The sequence below is a fragment of the Bidens hawaiensis genome, unplaced genomic scaffold, assembly GCF_021521415.1.
Source record: "Bidens hawaiensis isolate Kalapana, Puna unplaced genomic scaffold, B.hawaiensis_p1.1 tig00012684_1, whole genome shotgun sequence".
Classification (NCBI taxonomy): domain Eukaryota; kingdom Viridiplantae; phylum Streptophyta; class Magnoliopsida; order Asterales; family Asteraceae; genus Bidens; species Bidens hawaiensis.
The window spans coordinates 129,169-144,498 of NW_027492049.1; the positions used below are offsets into that span (position 1 = coordinate 129,169).

Consider the following 15,330-nt stretch of genomic DNA (forward strand, 5'->3'; position numbering starts at 1 on the left):
AAAAATTTAATATGTTCAATCATGTTCTGGGAGTGTCTATGGAGACACAACTTCACAGGTTTATATTGGTGGTCATAGAAATGCGATATGCCAATGTAAACCTGACTACTGTTGAGATAAATAACAAGCTGGTCAACTCCCTGCCACAAAACTGGGATATGAATGTTGCCGTTATCAAGAAAACAAAAGATCTGGCCAGGCTAACCCTGTCAGAAGTGATAGCTATCATTAAGGCTTGTGATATGGAAGATAAGTAGCGTGCCATTAATCTTGCCAACTCTTACAATGCGGCTGGCTATAGTGTTGCTTCTAACAATGCTCTCATTTCCCAAGAGAGTTTCTCCATGTTCAAGTCCTCTCAGGGTCAGCATGCTCAACCACAGCAGCCTCAGCAGACCTTCTCAATGTTTAAGTCAGCTCAAGGTCAATTCAATCCGCAACCACCACAGCCTACTCCCGTTTTTTCCCATAACCGGTTCCTGCAACCAAGCCTCAAGCTTCTACTGTCGCCTCCAGCCAGTCTCCAACTCAGATTCCCACCATTTCGAAGGAGACTCAAAAAAACATTGCTTTTATGGCAGGTTTTATGAACTGCTACAATGCTTTTCTTACTGGAGATCTGGTTCAACCTGTTGTAGCTGTTGAGCTGGATCAAATCCACCTTGATGATATGGTGGAAATGGATATCTCTTGGCAAATAGCCATGGCTGTGTTTAGAACAAAGAAGTTTACTAAGAGAATAGGCAAAAATAACTGGAATGTGCCTGCTAATCAGAAGGTGGGGTTCAACAAGGATACTCTGAGATGCTATAACTGTCATGAGCCGGGTCACTTCGCTCATGAATGCACAATTCCTGCTAAGGAGGGAAACAGAGAATGAGCATTAGTTGCAGTGAATAGAGTTAAAGGAGAAAGTGCAGCTGGTTCAAGTGAAGGTGAGTGGGGATTGGTGGCTCAACAGTTTTCTTGGAATGATCAGATGGCATCACTGAACATGAACAATCAAACTGCCAATTTTGCCAAGGTTGATGTCATAGAAGAAGAAAATGAAGCTGAGGAGCAAGTCAAAGATCTTCAGTATGCATTCATGGCTTTCACCTCTTCTAGCTCATCCGAGGCAAGTTCTGAAATGTGTTCTCAATCTTGTATTAATAAGGTAGATTTATATAAGACTCACAATAGTAATCTTCTTAGAGAAATTTAGGGAATAAAACATGAAAATCTTACCCTCAAGAAACTTGAGAAAGCTTTAAAAGAAAAACTAGTATGTTTTTATTAATTTATACAAAAATAGCCGAAAAACACCCGTTTTCGCACCGTTTGTCGTACCCGATATATTTTATGCCCTAAAAACAGAACCTGAAATAAATTTGGACTCGTCATTTCACGTACGGTCACACAAATTGATATAAATGGAACAAAATAAAGCCCAAGGGGGGCCCTATCTTGCGGCCGCCAAAGGAGACCTCCCCACATTTTCTTTTTTTTTTCTCATTGTTTAATTAACTTAAATATATAAAACTTGATGATTCGTACAACTTCTGTATTCTTCTTCTGCCCATCAAGTTCTCCGGCCAAGAAACAAGGTAGCAATCAACTTTTTATCAAGTTTAACTTGTGTTAATCAATTTTAATATCATATAAACATAGTTTGATTACCAAAAATCACTTCTAACCATGCAAAAACCCTAAAAATTGTTCAAAAACATGTTTTGACCCTACACATGGTTAGGAACATGGTTTGATAGTTTTTTTGGGCCATAAACACGGATTAGAGGTGTTGGGTCGTATTTTGTGGTTTATGCTTGTAATTTTGGGCTTAGTTTTGTATAGTTTGGGCTTTTGTTTGTAAACCGAGATCTGTTGATCTCGGTGGGCTTTTAGTTGGTTTGGGCCTAGTTGGTAGGATATATATAGAACATATATTAACGGTTCTTGGTTGATCATTTTGTAGTATGGAAGCTGTGACATTGCATAAGTTGTTAAGGGCTTAAGCACCCGGCGTATAATATACGTGTGTTTTGAAGCCTTTCTTGTGTGTTCTTATTGCTATTATCTTTCACGTATTGAATCAACATGTTGTTATTTTCCGCATTTCATCGTGCATTTGGTATCACATTGCAAGATCCTCCGACACGGGACTTACAATTGGTATCAGAGCAAGGTTGACCTATTCTAGGCTCGGTTGTGATATCAAGATTCAATTATTGGGTTCTTGGTTGATGTTTTGGTGTGTTTTCTGGAATTACAAGTGTGGTGGCTGTTGAAGTTGTGTTCATCGTGTTCATCGTAATTCTTTTGACTATTTTGTACACAAGATTGACCAAAATCAAAACTGGAATTCAAATCCCTGATTTTTAGGGATTTGAGGTTGTTTCCTTATCTAGAAACATTTCAAAAGTGGTTCTCGGGAAGACTTTGATCGTTTTTGGCCAAATTGTTCTCGGCCAAGATTGAGGGTTCTCGAGATAGTTTACTGGTTCACTGGTTCTTTGGTTCACTAGTTCTCTGGTTGACTCAGCAGTTCTCGGGTCATTATTCGGGTTCTTGGGTAACTAATTGGGTTCTCGGATAGACGGTTTAGTTCTTGGATCATCAATTGGGTTCTCGGGTCAAGTATCTAGTTCTCGGGTCAGTCTTTGGGTTTGTTTTGGGTTTATAATCATCATGGATCAATCCATCAACGCATCCGTTAACTCAGCACTTCACCAGGAGTTAGACTCCATTATGGGTACTGCTACAAGTGTGCCCCGTCTGCTGAAGCACGAAGGATTCTATGAATGGAAATTCAGGTTCAAAAAGTATGTCAAGATGAAAGATGCTAAGGTGTGGAGGAGCATAGTTAGAGGTCCTCAACCGATCACATATGAAACAGCCGAAGGAGAGATTGCTGTCAAGCCTATCGAATTGTACGTTGATGCTGACTATGACAAGGTAGAAGAAGATGAGAGGGCACTTGACAATCTTACTTTGGCCCTGTCACCTGAGATTGCTCAAGGATTCCGCGAGTTGCAATCAGCAAAAGACTTATGGCAGGCACTGATAGAGGTCTATGAGGGAAACGAAGACATGAAGCGCAGTCGTCAGGTCTTGCTGCGCCAAAAGTTTAATATGTTCAATCATGTTCTGGGTGAGTCCTTGGAAAGTCAGCTGCAAAGATTCGTCACACTTGTAACCGAGATGAGATCAATCAACATACACTTAACTCTCATTGAAACCAACAACAAGTTGATCAACTCTCTGCCACAAGGATGGGATATGAACGTTGCTGTTATCAAGAAGACAAAGGATCTTTCTAGACTAACTCTATCTGAGGTGATCGCTATTATCAAGTCATGTGATATGGATGACAAACAACGAGCAATCAACCATGCAAATTCATATACTGCTGCTGGATACGCCGGATCATCTAACAACGCACTTATATCACAAGACAACTTCTCCATGTTCAAGTCCTCTCAGGGTGTGTACTCGCAGCCGTAGCAGCCAAATGGAACCTTTTCCATGTTCAAATGAACTCAAAGCCAATTCACTCCACCTACACCTTAGCCACAGCCGCCTGCTTCCATATTCTTTCCACAGCCATCTCCACAGTCTCAACCCCAACCTAGTGTTGCTTCTTCCAGCAAGTCTCTTGCCTAAGGACCTGCCATCTCAAAGGAAACTCAAGAGAATATTGCTCTCATGGCAGGCTTCATGAACTGCTATAATGCCTTTCTTGCTAGAGACCTTGTTCAACCAGTCGGTTCTACTGAACTGGATCAGATCCATCCTGATGACGTGGAAGAGATGGACATCTCCTGGTAAATTGCCATGGCTGTATTCAGAGCGAAGAAGTTCACCAAAAGGACTGGCAGGAACAATTGGAACTTACCTGCAAACAAAATGGTGGGTTTCAACAAGGAGAACGTCAGGTGCTACAACTGTCATGAACCAGGACACTTTGCTAGAGAATGCACAAATCCAGTAAAGGAGGGAAATACTGAAAGGGCTCTGGTTCCTGTGAATGGTGCAAGGGGAGATAATGCTGTTGCTGGAAGAAACGAGCAAGGATTAGTTGCACAACAGTTTGACTGGGCTGATCAGATGGAGGCACTCACTATTTTGGGTCAGACTGCAAACGTCGCTCAAGTTGATGATGTTGAAGAAGGAAATGAGACTGAAGATTAGGTGAAGAGTGTCCAGTTTGCTTTCATGGCTTCTACTCCTACTGGTTCATCTGAGGTAAACTCTAATTTATGTTCTCAAGCATGCATTAGAAAGGTAGAGCCATTTCGTGTGCATAATAGTAATCTTGTTAGGGAAATGGAAAATATAAAACATGAAAACTTTACATTTAACAAACTTGAGAAGGGTCTTACAGAAAAACTAGAAGCATCAAACAAAGACTTTTCAAAACTATAAAGTGATTTCAGTGTCAAGTGTTGTCACATCTTAGATGCCAATAAGAAAATTGCTGATCTAACCGCCAAACTTGAAGCATCTATTTTGGAAAACGCTAAATTAACGAATAAATTTAAAAACGCTGAGTTCAATTTTAAAAAGTTTGATGTTTCTAGTGCGGTCGTTGAATCAATGATTGAAAAGCAATTAAGATGGAAAGAAAAGAAGGGTGAGGGAATTGGGTATAATGAGGTTCCACCTCCATACAATGATAATTATACTCCCTCTCCTTTTGTTATTGAGGAAGATAAAGAGAAATCTTTGAAATATGGCAAACCTGAAATTAATGAAAGGATAATACCCGGGTTTGTTAAACCAGCTCAATTAGTTGTGAAAGTGAATGATACTAATGTTTCAACTTCGCGTGCAGATGAAGTAATCATTGAGGATTGGGTGAACGATGAGGAATATTTACTTGTTTTGCCTAATAAAGACAATTTTAATAATGCTTTTTTTGAATTGTGTGATTTATCTTCTGTTAAGACTAATGCTTGTGTGGGCTCTGTTTTTAAGAGCATAAACAATTGTGTGGTTGAATGTTCTAGTAGTATTAATAAGTGTAATGTATCTTTAAATACTAATGTTAAACAGGAAAATGCTAGTAAATACACACCACCAAAACCTGTTAAAGAAGTAAACATAGGCATGAAAAGTGCAAGTAAATCAACCACTAAGGTCAATGCGAGACAGCAAAATTTGCAAAGTAGATCGAGACCAGGAACTGGCCACCCAGATTTACATGTGAAGCGACAAACTTGCTTCAACTGTGGCATTCCTGGTTACATTGCTAGAAACTGCTCGCATCGTCCTTATGTCCCATATTATGGACACCGTCAGAGGAGTGTGCCTTGGAATACTTTCAAAAAATCACATTCAAATAAATCAAAGTATTTCAAGGCAAGTTCTTCTGATGGAAATTGGATTTGAGACAAGGCCGATCGTGCCAAAGTTAGACAAGCAACTCTTGCCATGTCTCGAAAACACGTCGGAAATCCGAGTTTGGTTTCGAGACCTTCACACGTTTCGGGATCGAAATTAAAAAACAAATCAAATCTTTCACGGTCTTCCGATCGTAAACCTGAGACAAAGCAAATCATTTGTGTGAACCACAAAATTTTAAAACCGAAATACAAATGGTTACCTAAGTCTCCGGTTTCCAAACCTCAGAACTCCTCATGTACAATTCTAGATAATCGGGAAGACATGTATTGGTTACCCGTATCTAAAATTGAAAAACTTGGTGTGCCCAGAGTGACTATGGACTGGGTACCAAAATCTAACTGATCTCACACATGTTGCAGGAACGGCTATGGAGGAATAGCATCTGACCGTGGTTTGTTGATAGTGGCTGTTCCAGGCACATGACAGGGGACATATCTCAACTGAACGACATTCAGATCTTTAATGGAGGCTATGTTTCCTTTGCGAGAGGGGAGAAAGGTAAAATCACGCAGAAGGGTACGGTAAGTAATGGAGTAGTGAGATTTGAAAACGTAAACTTTGTTCCTGAACTAAAACACAGTCTACTCAGTGTTTCGCAGATCTGTGATAAAGGCTTTTCAACTCATTTCACGAACAAAGAGTGCTTGATTTTAAAACCTTGTATAATTATACCAGAGGACTGGGTTCTTGTTCGATCACAAAGAAAAGATAATGCTTACGTGATCGACATGAACAGAAATGTTCCAGAAGAAATTACATGTCTATTTTCAAAAGTATCGGAACATAATGCCATGTTGTGGCATCGTCGTCTTGGACATGCAAATGTCAAAAACTTGAACCGTCTTTTTAAAAACAAAATTGTCCGAGGTTTGCCAATCAAAGATTTTATAACAACTGAAAAATGTGTTGCTTGCGCTTTGGGCAAACATCACCGCAAACCTCACAAGCCGAAAGTGTTTAATTCCATCTCATCTGTGCTTCAATTGCTTCACATGGATCTGTTTGGTCCGGTACACGTACTGAGTCTTTCACGTAGCTCTTATTGTTTAGTTATTACTGATGATTACTCACGTTTTACTTGGGTATTTTTCTTGTCAAATAAGAGTGAAACTGCAGAGCTGATCAAGAGGTTCGTGATACTAATGGAAAATCAGCTGAATCTGAAGCTCAAGAGTATTCGTTGCGACAATGGAACTGAGTTCAAGAACTCCGTGTTGAATCACTTCTGTGCTGAAAGGGGTGTGCTCAGACAATACAGTTCAGCTCGCACACCGCAACAAAATGGAGTTGCTGAGAGAAGAAACCGAACTCTTATCGAGGCAGCAAGAACTATGCTGTGTGACTCAAAACTACCGTTGTTTTTCTGGGCTGAAGCTGTTAACACTGCATGCTACATGCAGAATCGAGTTCTGATCAACAAACAAGATGAAGACTCCATATGAGATCGTCTATGGACACAAACCCACTGTTGCTCATTTTCATGCGTTCGGATGTCCATGCACACTGTTGAAGCTTGACTCGACTCTGAAATTTGGAGCAAAGGCCGATGACTGCTATTTTGTGGGTTATGCGGGTCAAACTGCTTACAGGGTATACAACAAGTCCACAAAGCAAATCATGGAATTGTACGATATTCGGTGGCTTGAGGAAAACGAGACGGATGCTAGAGTTGGACCTGACTGGTTGTTTGACTACAACGAACTATTCAAGCCATTCAATATGCCATCAGCCGTCGATGCTGAAACTTCTGATATAATGGGATGTGCCGATGAAGATGAAGAGTTGTTTGATATTCTTCAAAAGGGGCTAGTTGCGGGTATTGATCCGCCAGAATTGTTCGACAACAGTCAACCATCATCCTCGGGTTCTCAAGATCCAACACTTGTCTCAGAATCAACTGGTCTCCGGTTGAGAGCGGTTTGCCTTCAACCTCAACACCTTCGGCTAATGTTCCATCAGTTGAGCGGGAGAGTCTCATCAGACAAGTTTTCGGCAGTACTCTCTTTCCAGATGCTATTCCGAACGAATACATTGCTAGTACCTCGTATCAGCATAGTGCAGCAGCTTCTGGTTGGAGAAATCCTCTAATCGATTCGCTTGATGAACTCACAAATTTGCCGGCCACCAGCAGTGTTCCAGATCACTCCGTTCCATCGAGAATTCAACAGGATCATCCAATCGAAAATAACATTGGTCCCTTTGAGTCGGGTGTGTCAACAAGAAGTCAAACAGGAAACATATACAATTGTCTCTACTCCTGTTTCATTTCTCAGATTGAACCAAAATTAGTTGACATGGCACTTTAGGAACCTAGCTGGGTAGATGCAATGCATGAAGAGCTGAATCAGTTTGACAAGCTAAATGTCTGGAAATTGGTGGAACTGCCTAGCGGAAAAAAATCGCTTGACACGAGATGGGTTTTCAGAAACAAACAAGATGATACTGGGGTTATTGTCTTAAACAAGGCTCGTCTTGTAGTTTGTGGATTTCGTCAGGTAGAAGGGTTAGATTACACAGAAGTTTACGCTCTCGTAGCTCGACTTGAGGCAATTCGTATATTCTTGGTATATGCATCCTATATGGGATTTACTGTCTATCAAATGGATGTCAAGACTGCCTTTCTGTATGGGGAAGTAAAGGAAGAAATCTATGTGGATCAGCCACCAGGCTTCAGAAGTTCTAAGTATCCTGATCACGTCTACAAGCTAGACAAAGCTCTCTATGGTCTTCACCAAGCCCCTCGGGCGTGGTGTGCTACACTAATGGCTCACTTGTTGGAACATGGTTACAAGCATGGAACCATTGATTAGACACTGTTTCTGAAGACGGTTGGAAAGGACCTCATCCTTGTTCAAATCTATGTGGATGACATCATTTTCGGTTCTACCAGCACCACTCTGTGTACTTAATTTGAGGGGGTTATGAAGAAGAGGTTTGAGATGAGTTCATTGGGAGAGATGACGACATTTTTGGGTCTACAGGTTCGTCAGAATGCAACAGGGATTTTACTGCATCAAGGGAAATATGTCGAAGACATTTTAGGAAAGTTCGAGTTCCAAGATTCCAAATCGGCAGCGACTCCCATGGTGGAAAGACCACTTCTTTCTTCTGATGCTGAAGGGAAATCCATAGATCAAACATACTATCGATCGATGATCGGATCCCTTATGTATCTCACTGCTAGTCGTCCCGACATCATGTTTGCTGTTTGTCAATGCGCGCATTTCCAGGCTAACCCTAAACTCTCTCATTTAATTGTTGTTAAACGTATTTTTCGTTATTTGAAAGGGCAACTGAAGCTTGGTCTTTGGTATCCCAAAAACTCAGAATTTGATTTGTATGCTTTTGCTGACAACAATTATGGAGGTGATGATATTGACAGGAAATCCACATATGCGGGATATCAGTACTTGGGTGATCGCCTGATTTCGTGGCGATGCAAGAAACAACAGACGGTGTCTACTTCTACCACCGAGGCTGAGTATGTGGCTACTTCCGCATGTTGCTCACAGGTTATCTGGATGCAACATCAATTGCTGGATTATGGTTTGGAATTTCTTAACACTCCCATCTTTTGTGATAATGATGCTGCTATTGCAATTGTTAAAAATCCTGTTCAGCATTCCAAAACCAAGCACATTGATATCAAAGTCCATTTTATTCGTGACTGTTACGACCGAAAACTGATTCATCTTGAACAAGTCCACACCGATAATAACGTGGCGGACTTATTTACTAAACCGTTCGGAACAACCAAGTTCAATGTGCTTGTGGGATTCCTTAAGATGCTTCGTTTTGATGATTGAGTCTTACGTGAGGTAAATTTGTACATAAAAGTTTTTTTGGTTTTCGGTAAAATTTTTGCACAAATTTAGGGGGAGAAAAAGAAAAATACAAAAAGAGTGTGTGTGTAAAAATACAAAAAGAGTGTGTGTGTGTGCTTAAAAAAATAAAAAAAATTTTAAACATTTTTTTCTGTTGCTTAAAATCATGCTGGTTACTCAAGTTCAACGAACATATTTTATATGTTTGGTCCCGTCATCAATTTTTGTTCACGGGATAGCCATTAACCTTAGGACTGAAAGCAACTGGGGCGACTGAACTTACATAAAAAAAAAACCGTTTTTCTTAGCATGCTTAAAATTATGTCGGTCATTTAAGTCTGAAGGACATGTATCTTTACGTGTTTGGTCCTGTAGTTTACTCGTAGACAAACGGGATAGCCATTAACCTAAAGGCTGAAAGTGACCGGGGCGGCTGAGTTCTAAACTGGTTTTTAGTTATTGTTTTAACATCGGGAAGTAATATAAATATTCAGTTACAAGCCCCATGAAAAGGCTTAAAATGTTTTTAAACGAAAATATGATCCAACCTTTGGAAAATGATAGGAAAATTGATTTAGTGTGCATAACGTGTGAAGTTAGTGTCTTGATCACCAAAAATATTATATTTCATTTGAAGCTTAAAAAAAACTGTAAATATATATGAAAATTATTGTCATTCAAATTTGTTTTCCAAAAGCTTAAAGGGGTCCCAAAGAACTACAGGGGTGGGGCATTCAAGTAAGTCTGTTGGTACATGTGTCAGTAGTTCATAGTCTAGCAATTTGTAATCGAGTCTGTAATGTAATTATGTTTTGTTTATGTTTAGTTATGTAAAACGCGAAGTTGTCAACAAGTTCGCTATGGCGAACTTGTTGAATCAGCGAAGTTATTGACAACTTCGCCTGTGGCGAAGTTGTCGTGTTTATATACTGTTCAGCGAACAGTTTACAAAAAGAAAGTTTTAGGGTTTGTTTCAGTTGTTCAGTGAACGTGTTCGTGTCATAGTCTGTAACAGTGACCTCGGGTCACGTGGTTGTTATTAATATAACGTGGTTGGTTTATTGCTTTCGTGTTCGATCTCTACATACTCTACACTCGTATCTACCCACGCAGGGATTCCGCACCTGCGTTGTTAGCGACATCCCGTGTACGAACCGTCCAGGAACCTACAATTGGTATCAGAGCCATCGGCTCGATTGTGAGGTTCGGGATTTCACGCGGGTGTAGAAAACGTCTCGTGTGACCTATTCGCGGGACGTGTTTTTGTTGGGATTGTGTTTTGCTCGTGCTTGACAGTCTTTTTCAAGCCATTGCATTGATCGGAAACTGCTGGATCGACGAAAACAGATCTGAACAGTTTCCTTGTTCATCGGGCGAAGTTATCGTTCTTCGGGCGAAGTTACCTTTCTTCAGGCGAAGTTGCCGTCACTGGAATTAGGGTTTTCGGCGAAGATATAAGGATTAGCGAAGTTAACCACAACATCGCTTAACATCATAAGTTCGCCTTAGCGAAGTTATCCGCAACTTCGCTTCCCACCCAAGTTCGCTTAACTCCTAAGTTCGCTCATTCTAAGCGAAGTTATTTTTAACTTCGCCAAGTCTAGCGAATTTAAGAACTCAGCGAAGTTCTCTTTTCAGCGAAGTTAACTTTCAAGCGAAGTTATTCTTAACTTCGCCTACTGAGCTGTTTTAATATTTTTTTTTGTATTTTCAGGTTTTTCAGGTTTTCGCAAGGATGTCGTCGATTAACATCTCCGATTTGGTCAAGATGGAAGTAGAAGCGGGGTCTGCCACTAAGGCCCCGAGGCTGATGAAAGGAACTGACTTCGTGGCATGGAAGGACAGATTCATCCAATACATCAAATACCAGGATGCCAAAATGTGGGTGTGCATCCAGGATGGATATATCCCTCCAACTGCGCAATACGAAGGTCGCGATGTGGTTAAGAAGTACAGCAAAATGGAGGACGAAGAGAAGAAAATGTACGAGGCCGAAAGCAAGGCCCATGCTGCGATAACAATGGCACTTCCTCAAGAGGTTCTCCATACGTTCCGAAAGTACACTTCTGCAAGAGAGCTTTGGGATGCTCTTGAAAATAGATTCGAGGGGAATGTGGGTATCCGTGCATCGAAGGTAAAACTTTTGAAGACCCAGTTCTCCGTCTTCAAATTTTTGAAGAACGAATCACTGGATGATATTATCACCAGATACTATCATCTAATGACAGAGCTCAGCAATTATTCAATTGCTTACCGAGAAGAAGAGATCGTTGAAAAGCTTCTCGATGCTCTCCCACCGAAGTGGGAAATGTACACCGTTCTTATGAGGGAAGACAGAGACTTTCCAAATTGTGATCTTGAAACGGCAGTAAACAAGCTCAGAACTTATGAGCTTAATATGGTTCGAAAAGAAACACCAACAGATCAGATACAAGACCCTGGTATGTATGGTGCAAAGGTTAAATCAGGCTCAAGTTCGAGGCCTGAATCTGCTGCTTATTACTCAAAAGGGGAGTCAGGTTCTGACTCTTCTCATGAAGGAAACGTCTCTGTAAACTCGAATGGTGACGTCTGTTTCGTTGCTGGAGGATCAAGTACTTCAAAGCCTCAAGCATCCTCAAGTAGTTTTTCTGCAAATGCCTCAAGCAATAATTATTCCAAGATGCCTATGAGTGTAAAATCTGCTGAAGAGCAGTTTGCAGTCTATGCATCATTTATTGCTTCCTACGAAAACTACATCCAGGGAAAGATTGTGGACCCTGCTGCTCTTGATGAGGATTACGACCAGATCGATGCTGATGATCTGGAGGAGATGGATTTGCAGTGGCAAATGGCAATGATTGTGAGGCGTGTGAAACGGTTTATGAACAAAACTGGAAGAAAATTTGTTGGTGGTCGGCCCGGGTTCGACAAATCCAAGGTAAGGTGCTATAATTGTCAACAGTACGGGCACTTTGCCAAGGAATGCAGAAATGAGAGGGTTGAACGAGGACAAGGTCGACCTACACAACATTCTGGAGTTAATAGAGAGATTAACGCCATGTTGACCAGAGAAGCAGGTGAGTACAACTGGAACTCGCATTCAAGTGGTTCTGGTGAGCAAGCGAACATGGCTGAGGCTGAAGTGAAAGAATGTGAGAAGGTTGAAGGAATTGAGAAAGCTACTGAAGAAGAAATAGCTTTCATGGCAGATGACAAGGATAATCGCTCCGAGGTAAGTACTAAGGATATTTGTACTAGTTGTGAGAATTTGTCTGAGCAACTTAAAACGATAACTGATCAGTATGTCCATTTAGATGCTGACTTTAAAACTATTAAAGAAGATCACCATTTTACGAAAGCAAGAGAAACGAGTTATAAAATTAAAATAAAAGCATGTGAAAAAGACGTTCAAAGCTTAAAAATTAAACTTGCTGAGAAAATTGAAATAATTGATCTTAGTTATGAAGTTTTGGAGGAAAAAACTAAAGTGATTGCTGATCGGGATAAACAGATTGCTGACCACCAGGTAAAGGTGGTGGAACTGAACCGCAAACTTGAGCAGTTCAGAAATTCCTCGGCCATCCTTGATCACCTCGTGAGTGATCCAGGTACCTCTGCAAAGAGGGGAGGAATCGGATATAATGAAGTTCCACCACCCTTTAACCACAACTATACTTATAATCCGAGTGTTCAAAAATCTGTCGATTTCGAAGTTCCTCAGACAACTCCAATCAAGATTACAAGTGTAAAACCAAGTGTTAGCTGTGGAGAAACAAGTTCGAAAGTTTCTAATGTGAATATTTCTGTTTTGAGTCCAGTCTCATCGGATTCGGATAAGTTGTCCGAATCTGATCAGACAAAAGAGAAGGTAGGGTTACCCACCGATGGAGATAAAAATAAAGTTTCTAAAAAGAGTTCTCCACTCAATCCGTACGTCCCACCTTATGTGAGACGAACGGCTGGTAACACTACCTCTACATCCAAACCAACATTTGACAAGAAATTGGAGAGTCGGTGTTGCTTTAGATGTAACAAATTAGGGCATTTAGTTGCAGATTGCCCTCTGGAGCCGAGATTAAGAGGTGTGAAGCCAAATAAAACTGAGTATAAGCGTCATTTTGTTACTGCTAAAAATGAAAACTTTAAAAAATGCCAAAATGTAACGAATTCAAGTTTTCATAAAAACCAACCTCAGTTTTACAACCAAACCTCAAGATATAACACCTTCAATTCTCAAAGGTTTGGAAGGCATTACACACAATCTGCAGGGAGATTCCCTAACAGGACTTACAGAAATTATCCTGATGCTAACTTAAGAAAGCCAGGGTACGGGACGTATCGATCCAAGACCAATTGGTCTTGGGTCCCAAGATTCTAACTCTTTGTTTTATTGTGCAGGAACAGTTGAACAGGGCTGCAAACAATCTTTGGATTGTTGATAGCGGCTGTTCCAGGCACATGACAGGCAACAAACACTTGTTGCAAGACTTAAAACCTGTTCAGGGAGCTAGAGTTAGTTTTGCTGGTGAAAGCGGTGGAAGGATTACCGGTAGAGGAACTGTGTCGAATGGGAGAATGACACTTGAAAATGTAAACTTTGTGGAGGAATTAAAGCACAATCTGCTGAGTGTGTCGCAGATTTGTGATAAAGAGTACACTGTCCATTTCACAAAGAATGAAGCGATCGTATTGAAGCCTGGTTTTCAAATACCAGACGAATGGATAGTGATGAAAGCTCCACGTGAAACGAATACATATGTGATGGATATGAGGTCTACTGAAATGGCCACCAGAGAATCTTGTTTAATGACAAAAGCAAGCGAATCAGAATCAGAATTGTGGCACAGGAGAATGGGACATATTCATCTTCGGAAGATGAACTTCATTGTCAAGAATGGGCTTGTGATGGGCGTTCCCTTAAAAAGTTTTAACTTTGAAGACAAATGTATAGCATGCAAGAAGGGAAAGCAACACAAGAAATCCCATCTCACCAAGAAGATTAACTCAATTGCCGGTACTCTAGAACTACTTCATATGGATCTCTTCGGTCCCGTGAATGTACAAAGTCTAGGAGGTACCTCTTACTGCTTGGTGATCACTGATGACTACTCGCGATACTCGTGGGTATATTTTCTGAAAACGAAAGACGAGACGGCTCAAATGGTGAAGAATCTAATTACAAAAGTTGAGAACGTCATGAGTAAATCAGTTAAATTCATCAGAAGTGACAATGGGACAGAGTTCAAGAACTTTGAAATGGAAATTTTCTGTCTTCAGAAGGGAATTGAACATCAATACAGCGCTCCGTATACTCCGCAACAGAATGGAGTGGCTGAAAGGAAGAACCGAACGTTAATTGAAGGAGCCAGAACTATGCTGGCAGACTCGAAGCTTCCTGTGATGTTCTGGGCTGAAGCAGTTGCTACAGCCTGCTATGTTCTAAATAGGGTGTTAACAGTTAAGAAACTTGGAAAAAACTTGTTACGAGCTTATGCACGGAAGGAAGCCCAACTTGTGCGGTCTTGAACCATTTGGGTCTCCTTGTTCGATTTTGAAGACTAATTCGAAATTTGGTGAAGTAGATGATGAGGGAATCCTTGTCGGTTATGTTGTTGGGACTCCCAACAGACGGGTCTTCAATACGTCGACTTGCAAGGTGGAGGTGGTTTGTAACACCGACATTACTAGTTACCAACCGCCAAAACCAAGCAATGGACCTGCTGAGCTTTTCGACTATGTTAAACTTTTTAAGTCATTTAACGTACCTAATTTGGAAATTTCTGAAGAAGACGAAAGAGCTGTGACGAAGATGATACTTGATGAGGAAGAGAATATATTGCAACATCAGATTTTTGAGAAATCTCAACCTTCCACATCAAACACGATCGATACCCCTGCGGCCTCAACTGAAGATGAATTTATTAATCCTTTTCACTCTCAGCCAGAAACAACCATAGATGAGATCTCTTCGAACTTGGAAGACAATTTACATGTCGGTGCTGTTCCGACCACGAGAATTCACAAAGATCACCCATTGGAGAACGTTATAGGTGATGTGTCCTCGAGTGTACAAACCAGAAGTAGCTTGAATGAGCACACCTGTGTTTATACAAGCATAAAAGAAACGGGTATAATGAAT

The 15,330-nt window shown here is 40.7% G+C and overlaps 1 protein-coding gene across 1 annotated transcript; it reads left to right on the forward strand.

The window, feature by feature from the left end:
* Nucleotides 1–2,667: 2,667 nt before the first annotated feature.
* On the forward strand, nucleotides 2,668–3,483 carry LOC143541870 (uncharacterized). Its single transcript, XM_077034570.1, has one exon. It carries the CDS (start codon nucleotides 2,668–2,670, stop codon nucleotides 3,481–3,483), a length of 816 nt encoding a protein of 271 aa, XP_076890685.1.
* Nucleotides 3,484–15,330: the final 11,847 nt, after the last annotated feature.